Source organism: Tenrec ecaudatus, chromosome 5 (genome assembly GCF_050624435.1).
Source record: "Tenrec ecaudatus isolate mTenEca1 chromosome 5, mTenEca1.hap1, whole genome shotgun sequence".
Taxonomy (NCBI): domain Eukaryota; kingdom Metazoa; phylum Chordata; class Mammalia; order Afrosoricida; family Tenrecidae; genus Tenrec; species Tenrec ecaudatus.
The window spans coordinates 7,915,726-7,941,779 of record NC_134534.1 but is presented as its reverse complement, the minus strand read 5'-3'; the positions used below and the strand labels follow the sequence as shown (position 1 = coordinate 7,941,779).

General features: G+C 54.8%; 1 protein-coding gene across 1 annotated transcript in view; it reads left to right on the top strand.

The window, feature by feature from the left end:
• The window catches only part of TG (thyroglobulin), a 179,896-nt gene that overhangs the window by 29,675 nt on the left and 124,167 nt on the right, over window positions 1-26,054 (top strand). The window contains exons 15-26 of the mRNA XM_075549234.1: window positions 1,778-1,880; window positions 2,776-2,976; window positions 3,186-3,395; window positions 4,429-4,583; window positions 7,809-7,965; window positions 9,512-9,736; window positions 12,777-12,926; window positions 15,610-15,780; window positions 19,738-19,854; window positions 21,992-22,107; window positions 22,733-22,841; window positions 23,446-23,637. Coding sequence (XP_075405349.1) covers window positions 1,778-1,880; window positions 2,776-2,976; window positions 3,186-3,395; window positions 4,429-4,583; window positions 7,809-7,965; window positions 9,512-9,736; window positions 12,777-12,926; window positions 15,610-15,780; window positions 19,738-19,854; window positions 21,992-22,107; window positions 22,733-22,841; window positions 23,446-23,637 — 1,906 coding nt within the window. The remainder of the gene's footprint in view (window positions 1-1,777; window positions 1,881-2,775; window positions 2,977-3,185; window positions 3,396-4,428; window positions 4,584-7,808; window positions 7,966-9,511; window positions 9,737-12,776; window positions 12,927-15,609; window positions 15,781-19,737; window positions 19,855-21,991; window positions 22,108-22,732; window positions 22,842-23,445; window positions 23,638-26,054) is intronic.

Here is a 26,054-nt window from a genome sequence, read left to right as displayed (position 1 = left end):
TACGCCAAGGCTTAGCACAACAAGCGCGCTGTTTTCTGGTCTCGCCGCAGTACAAAGCTATCAGGGTGCATGGTAGGGATGCAGAGGAAGCTGGTCCTGTTCAGGTCTGGGCCGCTGTAAGGCTCTGAGCACCGCTATCCAATCTCCGGTATCACCAATGGCTGCAGTGAGCTTGGCCCTGGCGACACCAAGGCTTCGGGATGGAAATATTAAGCTATTTCATGTTTCCACTGGATGATAACTGCTACCTGACAAGGTGCAGCCTATTGCGCAGCTGTCACCTCTTCCCATTTCCCAGGCGACCTCACCATCACCCCTCCCTCGGGGCATCTGTTGCTCACTATATGAGGGGTACCCCCCAAAATATGGGAAAACATGTCAAAGCTATTTATTTATTTTACAAAACGACCTTATCACCTGCAAAGTACTCTCCATCACACTTCATACATTTGTCAAATCTACAGTTCTGTTCTTGGAAACATTTTTCAGACTCATCTGTTTGGATGGCTGGCAGCACCTCCCTTGCCTTTTTCTTCACCTCTTCTACATCATTAAATCACTGTCTTTTCATGTCCCTCTTCATTCTCAGAAACAAAGGGAAGTCACTCAGAGTGAGGTCAGGCAAGTAAGGTGCATGGGACAAGAGATGCATGCTGTCTTTTGCCCCAAACTGGTGCATTGTGATGGCTGCATGAGCAGGTGCATTGTCGTAGTGGCAAAAGCAGTCCTGTCTCCCACGAATCAGGCCTTTTTTTGGTTGCCCATTGTTAGCAAAATCTTTTCAGAACTTCTAAATAGCAAGCTTGATTAACAGTCTGACCTGGCGGGGTGAACTCCAAGTGCACGGTGAGCCCGCATTCTTATCCATTAGGGAAGTTGATGGACATCCAGAGCGAGGTTTGTCATCAATCGACAATTTACCTTTTTTGAAATGAGAAAACCACTCGTACGTCCTTGTATGCTGTGTTCAACATCACAGTAGTTTCTGCAGCCTTTTTCCTGAGCAGCAAACAAAATTTCACAGCCACACACCGTTCTCTCTAATTGGCTATCACAAAAAACGAGGTTGGAGCAAAACTACTTTCACTTTAAAAATCACTGTGACCAGAGAGAACCTTTCAAAGCGACGCCACTGGGTGCACTAACTCAGAGCGAGTTGCTTGATGCTCCCCTAGCAGGAAAAATGCATCCTCCGAAAGCTCCACTCCCCCCAGCGCGATTCTTGTTTACTTTTGGTACCCCCGTGTACATTGCTGCTTTAGTGGTTGTATTGTTAACCAGAAGGTTGGATGTTCAAAGCCACATTCTGCATGAGAAAGATGAGACTTTCTACTCCCATGAAGAGTGACAGTCTCAGAAGACCAGTGGTCAGTTCTACCCTGTCCTATAGGGTCGCTGTGAGTCGGCATCGACTCTGAGTTTGAACTCAATGCGTTTGTTGTTTCCTATCAGTGCAGGGACATGACTGGCCCTTTGCCTACTGCCCACTGGCTTGTCATGTTGCCGTGAGTATCAGGACATCCTTTCTCTCAGGCACAAACCTTCTGATTGAGGTCAGCGATGAATGTGAGGACCCAGGCTACTTGCTGGCTGGCTGTCTTTCCTGCAGCCCCTGCTTCCCGGCTTGTTGTGACCAACAGTTCAAATGATGGGGTCTCCCCCATGGCATCTGTTCACCTCAGCCCCTGCCATACCCCTCTGGAGAGACCACTCACTGCCAGTTGTCTGGTGGGGGGGGGGGGAGAAGAATGATCCTGTGCCCTGGGTTTTGTCTCAGACAGGAGAGTTTGCCCGGCTGCAGGAATCCGAGGGCAGCACGTGGTGTGTGGACCCAGTGTCTGGAGAGGGCGAGCGCCAGGATGCAGGCAGTGATGCCCCATGTGAGTCACCCACCTCCCCAGTGGAGGCCCCCTTGGGTCTCACCTCTAGACTAGGGGCAATGCCCACCCCCTCACAGATTCTCAGGAGGAACAGGAGTAGTAAGGGCTGGGCTGGGCTTTGTCCCTGGGAAGTGGGGAGCAGCGCCGTGCCCACTGAAGTGGGCAATGATGCTTCCAAGGGGTGACGCCTCATGGCACTAAAGTCCCAGCGGACTCCTGCCAACCCCCTGTGCTTCCATCTGGTTCCTGCCCTCTGCAAGGATGTGCAGAAAAGCAGGGGAGGTGGGGTCCCCTGTCTGTAGGAAACCACTGCTGCCCCTCTCCTCAGGGTCAAGTTCAGGGCACACTGGCATTTCTAGGCCCCTCACACTTCAGGATCCTGTGGGCATAGCTTGGTACCAGTTGTCCGTGAGTCAATTGTCTGTGTGGACCCGCTCCCCTGAGCCACCACAACAATGCTCTGCTACCTACAATACCCCTTCAGCTCTCTGCCTGCCCTGCCCAGCCTCCCGGCCTCTCCAAGAGCAGTGTGGGTGCTGGCATGGCACTAAAGGGGCTGGGCCTTTTCCCCATCACACTTGGCATCCTGAACTCTTTACTGCCCATGCCCTTACTGATTTTGCCTTCAGATTCCGTGAAGGTGAGCAAAGGGGAGGGTGCAGAGCTAAGCAGTCTATCACCCTGGGAGGAGGCAGCCCAGGCCCCTAGAGGGCCCTGTAGGCAGGTGATGTTGGATGGAGGTGGGTGGGTGTGAGGTGGGTGGGTAGAGTGAGACAGAGGTGGGAGGCTGTAGTGGCAGGTGGTAGTAGGTGAACGCAGCCTGAAATAGTCATGTAGGTTTAGGGAGCAGGTGCAAAAGTCGGTGCTCTGAGCTGACTTGCTTGTCCCATGCCAGGCCCCAGCCTCTGCGAGGCACTCAGGAGCAGAGTCCTGGCCAGGAGGGCTGGCCCAGGCTACACCCCGGCCTGTGCGGCAGGGGCTGGGGGCTTCTCCCCAGTGCAATGTGACCCAGTCGGAGGCAGCTGTTGGTGCGTTCTGGACAATGGGGAGGAGGTGCCTGGGACCCGAGTGATTGGAAGCCAACCTGCCTGTGAGCGTAAGTGGGGGACCGTCTCCCCAAGGGGCACCCTGGGCCATGGGTCCTGCAAATCTTGGCTTGACCCAGGCCGGGGTCCGTTGAGAGTGAGAGACAGCGGACCCTCGTGGGGTGGGGGTGGGGAGGTGGAAGAGAGGTAGGGGGCTGAGCAGGCCCTCAGAGGGGAAGCTGCCGGGGCCCAGCCCCCACCTGCTGCTCCCATCTCCCAGGTCCGCAGTGCCCACTCCCGTTTGTGGCTGCCGTTGCTGATGGGATGGTCCTGTGTGAGGAGGACTCAGGCCTGGAAGATGCTGCCGTCCAGCGCTGCCAGCTGAAGTGTCGCCAGGGGTTCCAGAGCGCCTTCCCGCTGAGGGCCCTGCTGTGCAACTTAGGACACAGACGCTGGGAGACAGGCGCACCCCCGGCTTACGCCTGCCAGAGTATGTGGCCCCCGCTCACCCCCGCCCCCTGCAGACTCCTTGTCACTCACCTGTCAGAGCCAAGGTGGCATCCGTGCATGTTCAGCGTGGCACAAGGAGCAGAGAGGCCAGATGGCACATCCAGAGGGAGGGACAGGTGGCACTGTGCCCCCTCTCTGGAACTGCCGGCTCCTCATTCTGAGCTGTCCTGGGGTGTCTTAGCTTCAGGAAGACCGCGTTGGCTTCTGAGGGTAACTGCGAGCAGCGCTTTCTCTCCTGGGCCTGCCTAGACCTGCAGGGCTGTTGTGTTGCTCAGTGGGAGACCTGAGACAAGCCTTATCTTGGCCTGTTTCAATATGGGGCCCTCACACTGACCCCACTTCTGGCCACGCCCACCTGTCACTCACAGTGAGATCAACCCGGGCACCAAGCAGCCGGATGGGCACATGGGAAAGAGGCCAGCCCCCAGGCCTGGCAGAGTGTCAGAGGATGGGTTTGTTGCAAAGCCCCCTCTAGAGTAGAGTTCCAAGTGCAATTTGAACAAACAAGGGGGCTGTTCTTATAGCTGTCTCTGGGCGGCCCAAGCGGCCATCCAGACTGGGACCAGGAACCCAGGACTTCGGGGAAGAGAGGCTTGGATCTTGAGCTCTATAAGTAGACAGCTGCAGGGCCACTGTATCCGGTCATGCAGGTTGTGCACTGGGCCACCCTGGGAGCTGCCATTCCCCACAGACATGGCGCCCGCGCCTTGTCTGCAGCAGCATGCGCCATGGTCCTGATTGTGGCCATGCTTGCCCCGGGGAGTGATGCTCATGGCAGGGTTTCCAAGCAAGGCGTGGTTTCGACTCCCCTTCCCCTCAAATGAAAGGCACCCCTGATTCAGAGGCTGAAGCAGGACTGGGTGCTCCGAGACATGGAGGGCTTGCACCGTGTAAGGACGGACTGCCGCGTGGATTATAATGAAAGGAGGGAGGGCTGTCCATGTGGTGGACAAAGCACAGAAGGGACCCTTGGCCTCTGACCTCAGCCTGCTGACCTCTGGTACTGCCCGCAGGGGTGCAGCCCTGGCAGACGGTGCAGACAGAGGCTCAGTTCCAGCTCCGCCTCCCGCCCGGCAAGATGTGCAGCGCCGATTACGCGGGCCTGCTGCGAGCCTTCCAGGTCTTCCTGCTGGATGAGCTGACAGCCCGTGGCTTCTGTGAGATCCAGGTACAGCCCAGCCTGCCCCAACCAGGGGCCCAGCACTACCGAGCTCGGGGCTTCAATGGTTGACCCCTCACTCCTGTGAACCAGTGGAGAAACTGAGGTTCCAAATGGGAAAGCCAGTTGACCAAAGCCATTATTCCTGGCAGAGGTGGGCTGCCTACCGGCCCATCCTCGGCCATTTCTTCTAGATCAGGGGTGGGGAATGTTCGGTCCTCAGGCTTCCACAACCATCAATACCAGCTGACATCACACACCTCATCACAGAGAGGCAGCCATCACGTGCGGAGTGAGTTAGCTCAATATTTGATCGGTGTGTTAGGCCGGGTTGACTAGAGAACCAAATCTAGTGACACTCATATATGTGTAAGAGAGAGCTATACAGCAAGAAGTAATTCTGTATTGAGAGAGAAAACATCTCATCCCCATGCAGATCAAGTCCATAAGTCTGAGACTAGTCCATAAGTTCCTCTTTAGACTCACGAGTGATACTCATATATGTGTAAGAGAGAGCTATACAGCAAGAAGTAATTCTGTATTGAGAGAGAACACATCCCATCCCCATGCAGATCAAGTCCATAAGTCCGAGACTAGTCCGTAAGTTCCTCTTTAGACTCACGAGTGATACTCATATATGTGTAAGAGAGAACTATACAGCAAGAAGTAATTCTGTATCGAGAGAGAACACATCCCATCCCCATGCAGATCAAGTCCATAAGTCCGAGACTAGTCCATAAGTCCCTTTTCAGACTCACACAGCCACATGCAGTGATGCCGGATGCAGGGAGAGCACAGGCCGGTGGGCACAGTCTTGTGGATCCAGTGGTGGTGGCTGCATCACAGGGCTGGCAGCAACAAGGTTGGCCAGCAGGAAGGTGAAGGCAGAGAGATGGGGGAGGTTCCCCAGGACCCTCCTTATAGAAGAAGGCCACCCCCACAAGGAGGCACCAGCAGGCTGTGACCTGATTGACAGGTTGGATTCCACCCCTACACTTTTATATGTCTTCAAGTTGGCATGAACTGATGTCATTACCACAATCAGGGCGGCCCAGGAATGATGTTACAGATATGCAAGCAGCCCTTGGCAGATAAAGAGGCTCTCTGCCCCGTATCTGGATCAAGTCGTCACGTGTGTATCGAGCACTTGTTACACGCCAAGCACCCTGGGCCCCTTGGCATGGACGAGCTCCTACAGGCCACGCAGGAGCCCACGTAGTGCCGCCATCTTGTAATTCGGGAAGAGGAAGGCCACAAAGTCCCTCCACTGGGAACAGGTGGGGCCAGGCTGAGGGGTGGCATTTGAGGGCCCTGTGGGAGGACAGGTAGGGCCTCGTGGTCATCTGAGGGGAAGAATCTCTGTCTGCAGAGGAAACAGAGAGGGCGGGGCTCCTCTCACGGGAACGTGCCCATAAAACCTGGGGTGGGGGCATTGAGGAGGAGGGCATGCCTATTGTCCTAGTATGAGATTAGCACGGGTGGTTGGGGATCTTAAAGCGCGCTCCGGTGCCTGGGTGGAGAATGGTAGGGGGCCCCTGGAAGTGGTCTCAGCTGAGGGTGGGGTCGGTGACAGTGTAGACTGAGAGGTTGAAGAATCTGGGACAATGGAGGTGGGGAGGGGGCAGGACTGACAGGACTGAACCAGCAAGAAGGGCCCGTGAGAGTGAGAGCCAAGGCCATCAAGGACGACCTCGTGCTCTGGCCCTGAGGGGAATGCCGATGCCACCACTCACTGCCCTGAAGAAATTAGCCCCTGCCCAGCGAGGAGCAGAATCTTCCCGAATCCTGGGTCCCTTCGAGCTGAGGGTCTTGCTGCAGGTTGAGATGGGGTCCGAGGGAAGCCTGGGCATGGGCCAGCCTGGAGTGGAGAGCTGCCTGGTGTCTGAGGGTGGCCAGCTGCAGGACAGCATGCTCGTCAGATCTGGGACAGGTCAGGTTCTTTAAGAGCTGGAGACACACAGGTGTCTGAGCGAGACACCACTTCCTGCCGTGTGACGAGGGCCTTCCCCAGCCGTGCGGAGCCTCCCAGCAGTCACCTCGGCAGGAGGAGAGTGGCCCCACCCTCGAGGATGTGGATCCAGTGGGACAATGGGCCGGGCTTTTCCGGAGGTATTGCGGGGTGGTGGCGTCTTCGGGGTGCAGGAGCTCCACCTCTGTGATCTCAGGCAGGCAAAAGGTCTCAGCATCCCCGAGGTGATTCCCCAGCTGCCACACGGGTCTCTGTTTTAGAGCCTGAACTCACGAAAATACCTAGGACACTTCACACAGGAACTGACTGGTGGAAAATGTTTGAGAAGTCACGCCATGCTTCTGCATGTAATTATACAAAGTGTCTGCCAGGTGGCAGATCCTCTCTAAGGCCTATGTGGCAGCTCCCTATATACCACCCCCTCCACCAGCAAACTTCATCCCACGGGGGGCGGGGGGACTGGGAGGGCTGGGAGAGCATCCGGCATGTGTCGGATGACACCTTGGCCCACAGTGAGTGTCCAGGTCTGTTTATGAGGTGGGTGGCTCTGAGGCCCCTGTCCTGACCCCAGGAAGATGGCCGAGGTTTCTCATGCCGAAGGTCACATCCAACTTCAACTGCGGCTTGGGGAAAGGTGCTTGTTTCCCCTCAGAGGCACCTGGGTCCCCCCACCCCCCGAGCTCTCCCTGCTCCTCCAGATGTCCAGGCGGGTATAGATAGACTTCCTTCAGGGGTCTGTGTCTTAGCACATGGGTAGGTGGTCTTTGGAAGAGGACACTGTGCACAGGGGCCTGGGAAGCTCTCTGGAGGCCTGAGCCTGCATCCAGTCCTGCTTGGGGCTCACTGGACCTCACAAATATCTGACCTTACCCTGCCCTTCAGGAGCCTGCAGTCTATGTGCTCACAGAGCACCAGGTGTACCGTGGCAGCTACAGGCCTTTTGGGCCGGGAGATTTGTGCTCCCCTGGATATAGGTATTGTGGGCATGTGAGCAACGACATCCCCAGCACTGCAGCTCAGTGACACGAATTGGGAACTTTGGGTTTCCCATGCCTAGGGCTTGACTCTTATTCCAGGGACACCTTTGGAAGCTGTCCTCCGGGAGCAGGCTGTACTGAGTGCTATTACTCACGAAAGTGGGTGGGGAGGGGGACAGCCACCTCATCCCCGGATGCAGGAGGGACAAGTCCAGTCCTGGTGCCTGGCCTGGGCTCCCCAAACACTGGCTTACTGCTCTTGAATGGAAAGCCTTTTTCTTGGTGCAGGTGAAGAGTTTGGGGTCCCCCGTGTCCATCCCTGTCTGCGACGACTCCACGGTACAGGTGGCATGCGCAACCACGGAGCAGCTGGGCGTGAATGTGACGTGGAAGTCTCGACTGGAGGACATCCCGGCAGCCTCGCTTCCCGACGTGCAGGACATTGGTAGGTTTTCTCACACTGAGGGAGGTACACCGCCTTTCTGGGACTCAGTTTTCTCATCTCCGCTCAGGGAGGTGACCAAGCCCGGGGGAGAGGTAAGGTCCTGGCGCCTGAAAGGAACAAAGTCCTAAAACACACAGACCTGCTAGTAGATTCCAGTCAATAGCTCACTAGAATTCAACAGCATTGTGGACAGCAGCGAGCGTGGTTATGCTCTTGTGGATGTCGCCTGATCCTCTCTGGGTTTCCTAGGCCCAGAGTCTGGCGAAGGGGCGAGTAGCAAAAGGTGGGGGAGGCCACACTGGTTTACATTTAGGTCCCACTAACTTCTAATAGGAGGCATCTCACACGACTCACTATTTAGGGAGCCCTGCTTTACCGTCTTGGAACCCCTCAGAAGCAGTTCTACCTCGTCCTCTCCAGGGTTGCTGTGAATCAGAATGAACTCAGTGGTGGTGGGCCTGCCTCTGGGCACCACACGGTTTCTGAGGGCGGTGAATCAGAGAATGTCAGTGTGGATTTGAGAATAAGTAATAGGCCCACGGGCTGTGTGAGCTCTGAGCTTCCTGGCCCGGCAGGAAACCAACCACGTATTTCTGACCAGAGAGCAGCATCAGCTCCACCTTCTCTTCAATCAACCAGCGGCCAAGCGCCTCCTGACCAGGACTGGTGGGAGCTTTCCCTCTTTCCACGAGGGGGAGCTTTTGGAAAACGTTGCCAGAGTAGAACTCAGGAGGCCGATTCCCTTGGGGGCTTGGTTCTTGTGGCACCCATCTGCGTGAAGGCTTACTCCCCTCAGCACAATGACTTGAGGCCCTCCTTCCCTCCTCCTCCACGGAGAGTCTGGGTGACCCGGGTGTGTTTGAAGGTGCAGTCAAGGAGAAGTTTATTCTTGACCTCACCTGTGCAGACAGTAGCAACTGTGGTGGGGTCACGGACTGCCTTCCCAGAGGCCAGTGGAAGCAAGGAGGTGGGCTGCTTGCTGGGACACCCCCCGCACCCCCCCCCCGGTGTGGCGCTCCTGCACCTCCTTCCTAGGAAATGCTTGTCATTCGCCAGGCTGAAGGTGTTTTCAAGGCCGAGTTCAACCTTATGGTGGAATATCACTTAGCCTTCTGGAGTTTCTGTCCTTTGAGATGCGCCTCCACGCACTTTATGTCCTGCGGTCTTCAATGGGAGCGAGAGGGACAAACTCAGTTTCCTCTTGCCCATGGGGAAAAGGAGGCCCGGGGATGTCAGGTGGCTCACCAAAGGTTGAGATGGACAAGTGCCTTCATTCACTAGTGACTGAAGAGTTGGCAGACAAAGCCAGTATGGACCACCACCGGAGACCACAAGAAATAACCAGAGCTGAGTGACCCAGGTTTGCCGCCTTGTCATGTGGGCTTTATTGGGCCTCAGCTGTCCCCTCTGTTAGACAGGATCCCAGATGCTCATCTCAGACGATGCCAAAGACCCCCTCCCCATGGCTGTTCCTGTCCCCTTGGCCCTCTCTGGTCCTTGCAGAGAACAAGGGGGTGATCCTTCTGTTCCATCCTGTGTCTGACAGAGGAAGCCTTCGTGGGCCAGGACTTGGTGGGGCGCTTTGCAGATCTCATCCGAAGCGGGGCGTTCCAGCTCCATCTGGATTCGAAGACTTTCCCAGCAGACACTTCCATGCGCTTCCTCCAAGGGGGGCACGATGGCCCCTCTCCCAGCGCACAGTTCGGGTGCATGGACGGCTTCTACAGAGTGTCAGCCTTCAGCCCAGCCGGCCGGGATGCGCTGGGGTGCGGTAGGTCCCCTCTCCTTTCCTGCTGCTTCTGTCCTCACTTACGGCGCATGGGGACCCCATGGAACACAGACCAGCGTGTGGCCTGGCTTCGTGGCCCGTGGTCTGCTTCAGCCCAGGGGCGTGGCCACTGTTTCATTCCAGCGCCCTGTAACCCAGGTGGCTCTTTTCCCAGCACCATGCAGGGCAACATCCCACTGTGAGTCGTAGGGTTTCCGATGGCTCATCTTCAGAAGCTCTCCAGACCTTTCACCCTCATCTGTCTCAGTCTGGAAGCTCCACTCACCTATCAACGCGTTGTGCTGCGTGGATGCTGGGAAGCTATGCCGTCTGGCTGGGCTCTCCCTGGGCTCAAGTCAAGATGGCAGCAGGGCTGTGTCCTTCTCTGGAAGATCTGGGGAGGGAGCATGGCCTTGCCGTTTCAGCTTCTAGAGCTCGCCCGCATTCCATGGCTCAGGGCCTTTGCCCATCCTCAGTGTCAACAAAGGTTCTTCTCACTGACAACTCCTCTCTAGCAACATCTCCTCCCACCTCTTTGCTGCCTCACTCACCTGTTTCTAAGGACCGTGTGATGACATCAGATAATTCATCTTTCTTTTTTTTAGCAGCCTGGATTCCATTTGCTACCTTATTTATTTATGCGTGCATGCCAGGTACATACATATTCATAAGTTGCAGGCTTAGAAAGAAGGCATCGCTAGGGGTCATTTGATTACTCCTTGTGCTGCTAATCAAAAGGCCAGCAGTTCAAAACCACCAGCCACCGTGTAGGAGAAAGACGAGGCTTTCTACTCTCATAAAGAGTTTCAGTCTCACACACAGGGGCACTTCCACCCTGTCCTATAGAGAATGGACTTGTTGGCAGTGAGTTTGAGTTTACGGGGTGGTTGTGAGGGTGGCATGAGTTAATTGGTGCTCAGCACACACTGGCAGCTAATGGACCCTCAGCCCACAGCCTGATGGATGATTGGCAGGGCTGAGACTGGAATTCCAATTGGTCTACCCTCATAGTCTTGGTTCTGTCCTCTACAAAATACATCTCCTCTCTCCATGAAGGGATTCTTGGAGCGACCAAGTCGTCAGGTCTTTGGGTCCATGTTTCTTGGCTTTTTCCCTTCTAAAACGTGGCCACACCTGGAACATACCTGGGCGATTGTAAGCAGAGTATTGTCCTGTGAAGATGAGTCAGGGTTCTGTGTATCATCTCTTGGGGGGTGGGGCTCATCTGGATGGTCACCCTGGAGGGCATGGCGGGGATGGGAGGGAGGGACAGCGGGAATGTCACTGCATCGCCATGGGACTTTGCTTGCAGTTCAGGTGGGGTCCAGTCCAGTTACTCTCTGGTCTCTAGACCACCCATGGGGACCGGTGCAAGGGGCTTGGATCGGTGAGAGACTCCATGGAAGAACTTGAGGGTGGCGAGTGAGTGTGTGTTGGAGTGGAACTCTGGGACAGTGACCATATTTCTCTAAAGATTTTTTTTTTCAACAGCCAACTGACTGCCAGTGTGGGGGCTGGCAGGAGGGAGGCAATCGAGAAAAATCCACGTTTCAACTGGTCGGAATTCTCCCAGTTTACACAAGTGGAAACGGAGGCCAGGGGGGTGTCCGGTGATTTTGACCGAGTGGTTTTATTGAGGGATGAGCCCCCAGTTATTGCAGTAGCACCCACCTAGGGGAGAGGAGGAGGTGATGCCCGAGCCCCAGCACATTGTAAGCTATGAACACGTTTCTCTGGGGGGAAGGACTCTTGCCCTCGGAGGTGAGGAGAAATGGCGAAAGGGAAGAGGTCACATGACCCGTGAGCACAGCCAGGGCTCCGGGCGCTGAGGGCTAGTTCCCTGCAGCCTTCTGGCTGTCCCTTTATGGGCAGCGTGGCTTTTGGAGGTAGGGCAACTCAGGCAGCTGCAAAGCCTGCCCTGTCCTTTAGCAGTGACTTCAAGGACCACCTCCCTGACAGCGGAACCAGACACTTGGGCTGGAGACGCACGGGATGATCGTCAGCAGCCTGACTCATAGAAGGAGCGAAACTGCTCTCTCGGAGGGAGGATCTTCGTGGCCCGGCGTAGACCGCAAAAACACGTCGCTCAGTTTCCAAGATGTGGCTTGAGTTTCTGATTTAATCAACCACGCTGAGCCCATACTCAGACTCAGGGTCCTTGCTACTCCAGCGTTGGCTGGACCATCGGGGGGCCTGCAAAACCCGATACCTGTAGCATCGCTGTGGCTGGGAATCAACATCAGGGCAACGAGCCGCCACCACCACCACACTCTGTCTGGGACGCTGGGCTAACTGCCGGGAAGGCGCTGAGCAGTTGTCTTCCTGGGAGGGAGCGGGAGATGGAGTGTGCTTGGTGGCCTATGGAGAGATCCGTGGAGTTGACCTTAGGATATGCCCTTCAGGCACATTACCGCTCCGTCCTGGTGACATTGCATTCCAGGGCCTTGTCCTACAGGAGGAGAGGAACCTCAAGGAAAGAGTGGGGTGTGCCACTCTCCCCAGTCAGTCCAAACTAAAAGCCCCCTCCACCGCACCCCCTTCACTTCGGGGATTGTTCCCGTGGAGGCCTCTGGGTGCACCTTCATGTGTCCAGGGGGTGCTCCGACTTCGTCTCCTGGCCTTCTTCTGGGCTACCCAGATCTTGCTCTCCTGACTCAGCTTTCTCCAGGCCCGGCACCATCCAAGCTCATCCTGACTTTCAGGGTGTTTTCACATGTTGGCCCCTTTGCCTGGGACTCTCTGCCCCAGGGTCTGTACCCCCGGGGCTGGCTCCTCCTCCTCAAGTATCCTGCGTCTCCTTCTTCAATGGCTCCGCCCCACCGCTCGGCTTCATTCCCCCAGACCTGGTGTTCTTGGCTGACACCTCCCTCCCTCTATCAGTGTGTCCATTCCTGGGGTGCAGGAAGCTTGTCGGCTTCTTCTCACTTCCACCTACAATTCCAAGGGTGGGCATGCCGCCACTTCTCAATAGATGTCTTGAAAATGTGAAATGAGTTAGCCTTGGGGCAGATTTCTGGAACTCACCATTTCTTTTTATTCCCAGTGGAATGCCCTGCAGGAAGCTATTTCCAGGATGGACTGTGTATTCCCTGCCCTGTTGGCTTCTACCAAGAACGAGCAGGTGGCTCTGCCTGCGTCCCATGTCCGGTGGGCAGAACGACCACATCCGCTGGAGCTTTCCTCCAGGCTCACTGTAAGTGTGGCGGCGACGGCGGCACAGAGCGAGGTCCTGCGCAGCGCGAGGAACTGGGCACTGCAGGGGCTGCTGCAGCTTTCCGGAAGTTAGCACCGCTGACATCTTGGACCACATAGGTCCTTGTGGGGAGCAGTGAGCTCTCTAGTCTGCTGTCGGCCAGTGGTTCTCAACCTATGAGTGGTGACCCCTTTGGGGGTCGAATGACCCTTTCACAAGGCTCGCCCAATTCATAACAGTAACTAAATGACAGTGATGAAGTAGCAATGAAAATATTTTAATGGTTGGGGGGGTCACCACCACATGAGGAACTGTATTAGAGGGTCGCGGCCTTAGGCAGGCTGAGAACCAGTGCTGCAGACTTTTGACAACATCTCAACCAGCTCCTCCCCTCCCCCTGCAGGTGTGTGTGTGGCAAACCAAAACATCTGCAGACATCACTAAGGGCCCCCCGCCCCCCGCTGTGAGCCAAGGGCTGCCATGTGGGCGATAGGTTCAGCTAGGGCTGCAACCCACTGGGTGGGAAGCACAGTATAGACAGAGTTCCCTAGCTGCCAGTCTCTTAGCAAGGTGCTTAACCTGGATTGTCCCAGTCCATCCTCCCAATACTGCTTCCAGGGAAGGCAGATGGTCCCCGCTGTGAGAGAAGACACGCCACATAGCCAGTCACTCAGCAGAGCTGGCCCCTGGGTTTGCTTCTGGCTGACTTGGAAACGTGTGGTTGTTGGCGAGGGTCCCTTATCTGAGGGAGAAGGGCAAACACCTCTCCGCCTGCAGTGGGTGCTACTCAGGTCCTCCTGGGGACGCCTCCAGGGCGGAGCAGCCTTCTGAGAAGCCACGTGACTTCCGCTTGACCTGATTTAAGAGTCAGCGGAGTGCCCGTGGGTTTTTCGTAGCCAGCTCCCACTGCATGCTCTGTTTCACCAACTCTCATGCCCGCCGGAAATCATCTCCACAGGAGGTGAACTGCCATTGCTTAAGATGCGAAGAGTTTTCTAGAATTCAAACCCAAAGCAATCCACCAAAGGACCCTAAGACGTCTGCTTTCAAAAGAGCATTTCTCTTGGCCAGGAGCCCCTACCCCTGCGGCCGTCATACTGCTTCTGACCCAGAGGGACTCCATGGGACGGAGTAGAACTGCCCCTTGGGCTCCCTTACACTGTCATGTGATCCCATGTCCTCTTGGGGATCCAAGAGTCGCCATGCCTTGAAATCCACATCCAGGCAACATGTTTGCTTTGGGTTGAGACCTACTGCACAGACAACCCACAACACATGAAGTAGACAGTGGATTTGAACCTCAGGGCCCTGGGTCAGGTCAGGTCAGGCAAGCAGGGGGCTGTGACTCAGGAAATGAGAGTGAAATGATTTTGCACATGCCTGAAATCTGAGTCCCTCCCAGAGAAGAAGCCCGTTTGAACAACATCCTGGCTTCAGGCCTCCAGATTCGAAATAGCTCCAAGTGCCATCAACTTCAAGAGACACGCTTCCCCAGGGGAGCTCAATGCCATGTCCCCATCCTTGGTTATGCAGGAGGTGACAGAGGGGAGGGGGGCAGAGCGAGATGCTGAGGCTCCATCTCTGTTCTCTGCCCGCACTAGCTGTGAGCAAGCCAGTGTGAAGCGGCCCTGCTCAGGATGGCCCATACCAAGGCCTGAGTGTATATAGCACGAGAAGGAAGCTCTGTCCTCATGTTGGTAGTGTCATCGACAGTGAGCGTGGGAGGTAGACCAGCAGCTAGTATGGTCTACCATCCATTGAGGGTGCATCTTAACTATTCCTGGGGCATCCTGTCTCAGGCCCTGAGTGTGATGGGCACTTGCCAGGGGCAGGGGGAGAAGGGACTGCAGGAGAGGACACAGCTAAGGCCAGAGGTGAGGCCAGCAGTCTTTGAACTTTTGGAGTTCCTGCTCCGTGTCAAGGAGTGCTGGTGGCGTAGTGGGTTATGAGTTGAGCTGCTATCCTCAGGGTTGGTAGTTCGACTCCCCCAGTGGCCTTTTAGGAGGAAGATGAGACCGTTTGCTTCTGTCATGATGTATTTCCGGGGAAACCCACAGGGTTGGTCTGCTGTGGACAGTAGGGCTGCTATGAGTCAGAATCCACTTGTCTGTGTGTCAGACACAGTGCTGGGCCCTGGGATACAATTGTGAGCAGAGCCCTAGCTGGCCCCTGCCCCAGGGGGCTTGTTCTCCATTGGGAGTCAGTCATTAAGCACACAGTAAGGGCCAGGCTCACTGCCACTAAGGGGCAGGGTGGGTGCTGGTAGAGTGTAGACAGTTGGACTGGTCCTCAGCCCCAGGGACAAGGATTGAGTACAGAGGCTCTGTGTCCTAGGCTGTGAGCCCAGGGAGGGCTGGGGAGGCCTGGGCACCAGAGCCAAGGGCAGCAGAGTCAGTATCTGAGCAGGGACATTGAGAGGACTGTGGGGCCAGGGTGCTGGATGTGATCAACTGGGTGTGGAGTCTGGGGCCCAGGGACCAGGTCACAGGACCTTATTGGCTATCACTGGGACCCCAGTCACTGTGCTTTGCCTGGGGGGGGGGGGGGGGGAAACGGCGCACACCGAAGAGTTTAAAGCTAGTGTAGCACCTTGCTCAGACGTGTGACTCATTCGTCTGAGCGTTGGGAAGGAGGGAATTCTGCAGGCATGTCGCTGATTGCTGTGCCCATGTCTTGGTTTCAGGTGTCACCAGCTGTCAGAGGAACGAGGTGGGCCTGCAGTGTGACCAGGATGGCCAGTACCAGGCACAGCAGACAGACAAGTCCAGTGGGCAGACCTTCTGCGTGGACCAAGAGGGGAAGAGGCTGCCTGGTTCAGAGACAGAAGCCCCACTCACGGAGCCCCAGTGCCTGAGTAGGTGCCGGCAGCTCAGCATCCTGGGTCACCTGGGGGCACCAGGGCTGAGGCTTTCATTTTGGGAGTTTGCCCTGGTGGTGTGGTGGGTTGCATGCTGGGCTGCTAACCACAAGGTCAGCGGTTTGAAACCAGCTGAGTGATCCTCTAAGATCAATGGCAGTGGGTTCGGTGGGGCTGTGTGTCAAGGAGGTCTGGTGGTGCGGCGGGTTAAGCACAGGCCACTTTGTTTTGTTTTGGAGAAAATGTAATGCACCTCGAAGTTGAAAGGATCGTACAGGAACATAAAGGAACGAACAGTCAAACCCACCCGCCAAACTCCTTGCCATCGAGTTGATGCCCATGCACAGAGACTCCCAGGACAGGGTAGAACTGCCTCTGTGGGTTTCTACGATGGTAATTAAAAAAAGAATCATTTTATTGGGGGCTCATACAACTCTTATCACAATCCATCCATCCATGCATCCATCCATTGTGTCAAGAACATTTGTACATTTGTTACCAACATCATTCTCAAAACATTTGCTTTCTACTTGAGCCCTTGGTATCAGCTCCTCATTTCCCCCCTCCCTCCCCTATTCTCCCTCCCTCATGAATCTTTGATAATTTATAAATTATTATTATTTTTTCATGTCTTAAACTGTCTGAGGTCTCCCTTCACCTACTTTTATGTTGTTCATCCCCCAGGAAGGGGGTTATATGTAGATCATTGTTATTGGTTCCCCCTTTCCCCCACCTTCTCCTTCCCCTCCTGGTATCACTACTCTCATTTATTGGTCCTGAGGAGTTGATCTGTTATGGATTCCCTGTGCTTCCAGCTCTTATCAGTACTAGTGTACATGCTCTGCAAAGTAGAATTGGGATCATGATAGTGTGTGTGTAAGCATTAAAGAACTAGAGGAAAGTTGTATGTTTCATCAGTGCTATACTGCATCCTGACTGCTTGTCTCCTCCCCTTGACCCTTCTGTAAGGGGATCTCCACTTGCCTACCGATGGGCTTTGGGTCTCCACTCCACACTCCTACTTATTCACAATGATATGATTTTTTTTGTTGTTGTTCTTTGATGCCTGATACCTCATCCCTTCGACACCTCATGATCACGCAGGCTGGAGTGCTTCTTCTATGTGGGCTTTGTTGCTTCTCAGCTAGATGGCTGCTTGTTTATCTTCAAGCATTTAAGACCCCAGATGCTATATCTTTTGATATCTGGAACCATCAGCTTTCTTCACCACATTTGCTTAGGCACCCGCTTTGTCTTCAGCGATTGTGTTGGGAAGGTGAACATCATGGAATGCCAGGTTAATAGAACAAAGTGTTCTTGCATTAAGGGAGTACTTGAGTAGAGGCCCAATGTCCATCTGCTACCTTAATACTAAACCTATAAATATATGCACATAGATCTATTTCCCCATCCTCATATATAAATGTGTTTACATATGTGCATGCCTGTATTTAGACCTCTAGAAATGCCCTTTGCCTCCTGGTCCTTTCCTCTATTTCCTTTTACTTTCCTCTTGTCCCACTATCATGCTCAGCCTTCATTTGGGTTTCAGTAATTCCTCTCTGCCATATTACCCTTGATCAAGCCCTACCAGGCCTCCTACACCCTCCTCACCACTGATTTGGATCACTTGTTCCCTCGTCCCTGGGTTTGTTTTAATACACCCTTCCTTTGCTACTGCTTCCTCCTCTCCCATGTCACCCGGTACGTTGGTCCCATTGTTTTCTCCTCCAGATTGTTTATCCCACCTATCTAATCTAGATAGACCCGCAGAGATAATAATATGCACAAAAAATAAGATAGATCAAAACAAAAGAAATAACAGGATCAACAACAAAGACAATGAGAGAAAAAAGAAAAGCCTGTGAATAGGTCAAGGTCAGTTTGTTGACCTTTAAAAATGTTTTCTGGTCGAGTCTGATAGGTGCCACCCCATGGCCCCAAAATCTATTTTTGGTATTCCCTGGGGACTTCGTTGCTCTGCTTCCCTTGCTGTTCTGTTGCACGCCCTTAGTGTTTCGCCTCAGTGTGGTTGGGTCAGATCGGGCGCAATTCCCGCACTGTGTCTCCATTGTTGTCCCCCCACAGTGCTATGGGTAAATGAGGACGTTGTGTCTCGTAGTGGGGCCAGACTTATGGTCCTTTCTGTGCTTTGTCTGCTCTGAGCAGGAATATCATCCTCAGGGTTTGGTGGCCCAGGATATGCTCCACTCTCTCTTCCTTCCCTTTCATTTGCTCCTGTGTGCTCTGATCAGACAGGTCCCTCTCCCTGAGCTGTAGTTTCAGTGCTTCCTTGCATGTGAACTCTTCTGTGTGTGTGGAGGGCGGGAGGGGGGACCTGTCCGCATAGTTGGGATTTGGGCCAGCCTCTCAGACCTGTCTACTGGCTCCCTGCTTCATGCCAGTATGTTGAATTCATATCTTAGAGCACCGGGTTGAAGTTTGGTCCCTCTTTCCCTGTGGAGATATAAACAATACCATCCCTTTGGGTGGCTTAGTGCCCTGTTCCCCCGCTACCACCTCATTCCCCTAAAGGTTTCTTTCCTCTTCTCCCTTCCCCAGGGATAAATGGCGAATCCATGAAGGTCTGAGCGGTATTTCAGTAGTAGGATTACATGTGGCACGTCCGTCTTAGAGATTAGCAGGCAGCTGCTGTGTGTCCCTCACAATTGAAGGGATTTGCCCTGCAGGCTGACTGCTCGGGGATTATTGCCCAGTAATTGTCCCTGGGCCAGGATGAGCATTATAATGCTCTCTCTGAAGCATTTCCTGCTGTTTCTGGCTGTGCCTCTGTGGAGCCCGGGGCAGCTTATCAGCAGTGCCAGGCACATTGGAGGCACCTATCCTGCCTACAGACCTGAGGGTGCTGGGCGACTCTCGCTCTTTCTGGCCGAGCAGGGGATTTCAAGTTAGAAACGCAGATCCCCGCAGGTCAACGTGCCCTCTCCTCTCAGAATCTGCTCCGCTTGGGGAGGATACTTCGCTTACTGTCTTGTACGGATGGGGCTGCCTACTCTCTTTGCGGTTACTGTCCTGCAGCAGAAGTGAAGTGCATAGAGGACCCGTATGTAACCCCCCAAGCAGGTATCTGTCTGCCTAAAGAGAGATCCGCCCCCACCCGGTCCTCACCCAGGCCTCTGTGGCCATCCATCCTGACAGCTGCCATAGCCGGCCCCCCTCCCCAAGTGGTCTTCCTGCTCCGGTCCACCTCATCAACCTCTCCTCTGCGTTGTCTGCAGGCCAGGGTTCCGAAGGACAAGTCCCTCCCTGCGCTGCACCAGGAAAATGCTTTCAAAGCGCTGCTTCGTTCCTTGCGTGGCACAAAGCCGTGGCACCAAGCCCCACCAGGCTCCTCACTGGGAGCTCGCGAGGCAGGGCTTACTTTGAGGACCAGGCCTGTGCACATATCCACGTGAGAGGCTGCTTCCCATTGTCTGGGAATCGACCCAGGAGCGGGATTGTGGGTCCTGCGGTACAGCCCTGGCTTCTTAGGGCTCGCCGCCACCGCAGGGCGTCTGCTGCAGTCCCACCCGCAATGTCAGGGTGTAGGGATTCCAATGCCTCGAACTTGCTGACACTCAGGAGTTTCTGGTTCCATCTTTCTCAGTACTTCTACCTCGACGCCGAGCTCGGCTGCTTACACTACCGCTACACCTGCATCTCAGCTTCACAAAGACTGTGGGAAGAATCCATGGCCTTTTCTTTCCATTCTTCCACACGCTTTTTGACACTCCCTCAGATGAGTGTGCACATAGATAAAACACGCGCACGTCCTAATCATGCACAGGCATGCACAGACATCTGGAACATGCACAGATGTGTAGAATGGATGCTTGCATACCTGTGCCCTTGCCGCCCTGGAGCTGAAGGGCATGGTGCTGAGAAGTGACTGCCAGACCTGCCGCTCCCCTGCCCTCCCCAGAAGGAGCTTTCACACATCTGCTTCCTTTCCAGTGATGAGGACCTTTGAGAAGGTTCCAGAATCGAACGTGATCTTCAGTGCCGATGCTCCCGCCCCGGTCAGGTCCAAAGGCCTCCGTTCTGAGCTCCCACTGATGCAGTGCTTGGCAGGTAAGGGGTGGAGGGGATGGGGCCATGGAAAGGAGCTGCAGGGATAGACTTTGCTGATCTTGGCAAGAGAAACCAGACAAAGCCACGAAAAGCTACAATGTAAAACATGCATTATCAAGAACATCCTGGATGTCAGTTGACCTCCACATGTCTATTTAACGCATGTTTTCATTTCTGGCTTCATCACACCTGTGGTATGGACACTGTGCGCTGAAATCGACCTGGTGGCAGACAGCATATCCCGTCTTATAGCTCCCCTTTAGCAAGCAGAAAGGGACAGAGCTACCTGTCCAGGTGGGAGACAGGTATATCTATTTAAAAAGTGAGACCAGAGATCGGATACGAACAACTGTCATTGATGGAGCGTGCATCTCTGCAGAGATGACCAACCCCTACCCCTAGAATCCAGTAGCCACCCTCATCCCTAGTGTCCCATAAAGGGAGCATGTTTTGAGGGGTTCCCTGATTTGCCCAATGGCCCGGACCAAGCCAGTGACCGAATTTACATTCAGAGCCAGGCTAAAGAATGCCAAATCCCCTGGTCCTAACCATTGCCCGGTGCCTGCCTTGCTCATTGCAGGTGGTTGACTTCTCCTGTAATTAGTGCTCTGAGCTTGCATCTGTTTGGGGGGGCTGCTTCGTTATGCTGATGACCGCCTGCTATTGCTCGTGTCACCCAATACACATCATGAAGTAGGAGCTAAAAGCTGTGTGTGAAGATTGGATGATAGTCCCAGGAACTGGGCGTGCGGGACCCAAAGCCAATAGAACACTTGAAGATTCAGCACCATCCTAGTTAAGGGCGATGACAGTTATGTGTCTCGGTGAAGAATTCGATACACATACCCACAGAGCTACACACGCACTCGGCTGTGATGTGACGGCGCTCAAGTTAGATGGTGTGTTAGTCTGGGTACTTTAGAGAAACAAATCCACAGCAACTCATGTATGGAGAGAGTGTTATATAAAGGTTAAGTGCACATCAAGAAAACATCCCAACCCAGTGCTGCCCAAGCCCACAAGTCCAATATTAACCCATTAACCCATATGTCCAACACCAATCCACAAAGTCCTCCTCCATCTCACAAAAAAGACACAATGACACCAACTGCAGGAGGAAAGCCCAGTCAATGAATGTGTAAGCATCTCAGTGCTGGCAGGGGTCTCCACTTGGCTGCTCCAGCACCCAGGGCTGCATCAGGGTAGGTCCATGCGGCTTCTCCTCAGGGATGTCTTGCAGGAAGTGAGCCTTGCCAGCTAAAGCAGGGAACTGTCTAAGGCAGCTGCACCCTGGTCCGACCATCAGAAAGCAAGAGACCTGAGAACTCAAAATGCAAGGCTCACTGAGCATCTCTCCGCCCTTCAATTAACCCCACATGCGTTTAGCAGCCATGTTGGCACGATAAACTAACTGCCTCAGATGGGAAACCAATGGGTTGGCCAGGAAAAGAGGACACATATTCATAGAGATTGAGGCGAGCAGGGGAGACATGACATGATGGTTGAAACTCGGCACCCCAGCAGTGGTGAGAGGAAACAGTCTGAGCAAGGTGGCTCAGTCAGGGAGGCCGGGATGGGCGGTTTCTGATTAGGGTGGGAGATCAAGGTGATTTCGGATGGGGAGTGTTTGTGGACCCAGTGGAATTTGACACATTCAGCATCTCAGGTAGAAGGCGCTTGCAAGAGGTGAGAATCTAGAGCCATTGCAGATGTGGGAGGGGCCGCTGGTGGCACAGTGGTTAAAAGCACTTAGATGCTAAGCAAAAGGTTGGGCGCTTGAACCCACCAGTCACCCCACGAGAGAAGGCTGTCGCACTCTAGAAAGTGAGGGGTCACTGATGAGGACACACAGACCCGGAGCAGGGGCACATGGTGCATGCTTAGGCAGTATCCCCTGTGTGTGTGTGTGTGTGTGTGTGTGTGTGTGCGTGGTACATACTTAGTCAATATCGCCTGTTTATGTGTGTTCATAACACATGCTTATTCAATAGCTCCTCTGTGTGTATGTGTGTGGGCATAGTACACACTTTGTATCTCTTCTGTGTGTGTATGGAGGGAGGAAGGTGGGCCTGCATCCGCACTGTCCTCAGCATTGGTGCAGAGACCCGGTGACTGACCATCTCCTCGGTCCCTACAGATTGTGAAGAGGACTCAGCCTGCAGCTTCCTCACAGTGTCGATGGAGGGACCCGACGTCACATGTGAATTCTATGCTGGGACAGATGACAGCATTGTCTGCACCACTTCTGGGCAGGTCAGCTGGGCGGACGAGGGTGGGTCTGTCTTATCTGTTCTCGGTCAGATGGGCTCTGATTCGTTCGGTTCAGGCCTAGAGATGAGCGCCGATCAGTGGGTAACCCCATGTTCCCTCCCATTTCTTCAAAACACTGTGGGTCCCCATGTCCGCTCAGCTGCTGTCCCCTCTCGCTGCACGCCACTCCTTCTGCCTTACCCAAAGTCAGAGCCTCCTCCAGGTGCACTGCTGATAGCTGTTAGACTAAGGCTCCCAGCCCTGTAGAACGGATCGCCTCCTCCCCTCTGTAATTATAAGCATCCCTGGTGCTGCCGTGGGTTAAGCGTCAGATGACTAGCCACAAAGCTGGTAGGTCAAACTCAGCCCCCTGTGAGGGAAAGCTGCCGCTGTCTGTGCGGTCTCAGAGGCCCAAGGAGGCCCTGCACTCTGCCCGGTGGGGTTGCTGTGCGTTGGCGTGGGGTCCACAGCAGCAGGAACAGCTAACACTCAGGGACCCTGGGCTCCAGGACAGGGGAGAGACTGGTGGGCAGAGATCCTGTGTTGTCCCTCTTAGCAGCTCAGTGCCTGGGCCCAGGCGGGAGTCTGAACACCATCAGCAGTTAACCCAGCCCCTTTCTGCCTCCAGGAAGAACCTGCATTGGGGAATGCCATGGCCACCAGCTTCCGAGGTCTCAGGTGCCAGGTGACAGTGAGGCGTCAGGGCCCAGACTCCCCGGTCGTGTATTTGAAACAAGGTGCGTGGGTCTTGCTGGGCAGACCTGGGTGCCGGCAGGCGACATTCAGGGAGCCAGGCTGCCCCACACCCCACTCCAGGTCCCGAGCCTCAGTTCCGTTTTTAATCACTGACTAATTTTCACAAGTGGATCTCCAGGCCTTTCTTCCTAGTCACTCAGTGTGGAAACTCCACTGAAGCCTGTTCAGCAGCCTTGAAAGGCACAGTTCCACTGGTTGTCCGTGGGGGGTTTGCTGGGAGTCAAACCCAGGTCTCCCGCATAGGAGGCAAGAATTCTACCACTGACCCACCGCTCCCATCTACAGGGTTACACTCCTATTGAGCTCAATAAGCGCATGCTGGTAACAATGGAAAGAAAGACGGTCCCGCTCTGCCCACGTCCCTTTCACCTCTCCAAGGGGCGATGGGCACCTTCCCAGGTCTGCGAGCTCTAGGCTGGGGCCTGGGCTGCCTTCTCCCCCTTCCGGGACACACAGATGTTCATGGCTCTGGCTTCGTCTCATCCGAGGCCACCACTGCCCCTGACACAGAAGCCAGGCCACCCCCCACTCCTTCCAGTGCTTGGAAACGCCTTCTTAAAAAAGGTGTTCCTGCCTTCTCCTCAGGCCAACCGCTCACCACCATGCGTCAGAAAGGCTTCGAGCGAACGGATTTCCAAAACGCACTCTCCGGAATGTACAGCCCCTTCGTGTTCTCTGCACCAGGGGCCAACGTGACCGACGTGCGTCTCTTCTGCCTCCTTACGTGTGACCAGGACCCATGCTGTGATGGGTTCATCCTCACGCAGATCCAGGGAGGTAAGGCTGGCGCCGAGGACCCTCCTGGACCTGGACCTCAGGTCTGATGGGGAGCAGGGGCATGTCAGGACCAGAAGCCAATTTGAAATGGTGACTGAGGAAATCTCTGCCTGAGGTGGAGAAGACCGTGGTATTTGCAATCTCAGAATTAGAGGTCAGCCCCTCCCTTCCTACAGGCCAAATCTAAATGGAAGGAGAAGGGGTATGTGTGTCCCCAAAGAAGGAACAGCATGTGTGAAGGCCCAGTGGCAGGTGGGGGGGGTGCATGCTAGGGCCTGGGAGTGATGAGGGAGTCAGTGTTCTCAGAACAGGGGGAACAGGGCGGCGGGGTCTTGCTGTGAGACGTGGCTGAGGCTCCAAGTCTTAGTTTCAGCAGGTGGTGGGTGGGACCGGAGAGCAGGGAAGCGGCCAGGCAGAACCTCTTGGGATGCCCTGAACAGATTTGTGTCTCTTCGAAGAGCAGCTGGAAGACACGTAAAGTTTCAGCAAAGGGATATGAGTTTGTGGCGTAAGCGTGGAGCAGGGTCTGGCTGCCCAGGGCTCATAACCATCCAGGAGCAGACGGTGCTGGTTCGGGCTGGGGTGGTGGCTGCAGAGATGGATAAAAAGGACCAGTTGGAGGTATCTTTCTGAGGGCAGTCAGTAGGCTCAAAGAAGAGAAGAGAAAGGTTTCCAAAACCGTTCTCAAGAGTCCAGCGAGCACGCCGAGCTGGCTGGTTATCAACAGGCTTGGAGAGTGCTGGAAGATATCAGGCTGTCTGTTGTGGTGATCAGAAACAGGGAGCCCAGGGCTGGATCGCGGTGTGTTAAGATTGGAGCGCCATGACCACATCCACCGATGAAGACTAAGCTTCTGAGCCAAACAGCCTGAGCCCAGAGGGGTATGCACATGGGGATCATCAGTGTTGAAATGGTATCAGCAGGTGTGCTTACAGCTAGGAGTCCCAGGAAAGCAGGTACAGCGTGGGAGAAAGCAAGGGGGTGGGCTGAACCCCGAGGGATACCTGCATAGCTGGTAGAGGCTCCGCAAAGGTGAGAAAGATGAGTAGCCAGAGAGGGTGGGCATGGCTCAGGGCACTGCTTCCTGAGCCACAGGCGGACATGGGCGAGGACAGGTTGAAACTTGAAGGCCATTGTCACCAGTGAAGTTAGCAGCGTCCGTGATCTGTTGCTAGGTGCTGTCCAGTCGGTTCTGACCCATAGCCACCTGATGTACAGCAGACGAAACCTCGCCCTGTCCTGCGCCCTCCTCACAGTTGTTTGAGCCCATGGTGGCAGCCATGTGCCAGTCTGTCCTGCCAAGGGCCTTCCTCTCCTTCGCCACCCCTCTGCTTCCCCAAGCGTGATGTCCTTCTCCAGGGACTGGTCTCTCCTGACAACATGTCCGACTTGATCTGGCAAAGTCTCAGCATCGTGGCCTCTCAGGAGCGCGCTGGCTGTACTTCTTCCAGGACAGATCTGCTTGTTCTTGGGCAGTCGTGGGACTCCCCGTGTGCCCCGTAGCACGACACAAACACGCCGCTCCTTCTCCCGCCTTCCTGATTCACTGTCCAGTTTTCACAGCCGCTAGTAGGGGCCATCCTGGTGGGAATGCTCCCGTGGCGTGGGGGAGCAGGAAGCCAGGGCGCGGCAAGCTGATCCCTGAATGTCCTCATCGGTTTAATTCTTTACGAATCTGAGATCCAGATTCACAGTAATGTTTAGAGAAGTGTGAGCCTGCGCATGCACGTACACACACACACACACACACACACATACACTCACTCTCCCATCTCTGTTAGCCCTATATTTAGAAGCTCTGTAATTCACACCCACGATGCGATGCCTTCTTGGCTTCGCTTTGCTGAGGACCTCAATTTCCAGATGCCCCGCTACCCGCCAGACCACATGCCTTTTCACGTGTGTGGAAAGACTGCTGTCATTTTCCTTAGGCTCCTGTGTGGAAGAATGACTTTATCCCGGGGCAATGAGCCCACAAGCTCCCTCTTTCCATCTCCTGCCCTGCCCCCAAGTGTGGCCGAGTCTTGGCTGAGCCAGCGAGCGGTGCTGCGAGCTGAGTTGAGCGTTAAACTCTCTCTGGGATGGACAGTGTCAGGCAGATGTTTCCCCATCTTGTGCAGTGGGCACATCTGGAGGGCTAGCTCAGACAAGGGCTGGGGCTGCCGACAGCCCTTCCCGCTGCAGCTTGCTTTCCTAGCAGGAAGGCATTTGGCTTTCTACTGTATGCGTGCGATGGTTTTCCTAGCTGACAGTGGTCTCCAGCCTCCTGCAGCCCCATCCACTCCCCAGCTTGCTTTCCACCGATGGATCATAGAAATGGGTGTGAGGTCTGGGGGACTGGCTGGGTCAGGGTTCCCTGGAGTGTAGTGGACCCCAGTGGTGGTGTGTTAAGAAAAGGGGCTTCTATCACTGCCAAC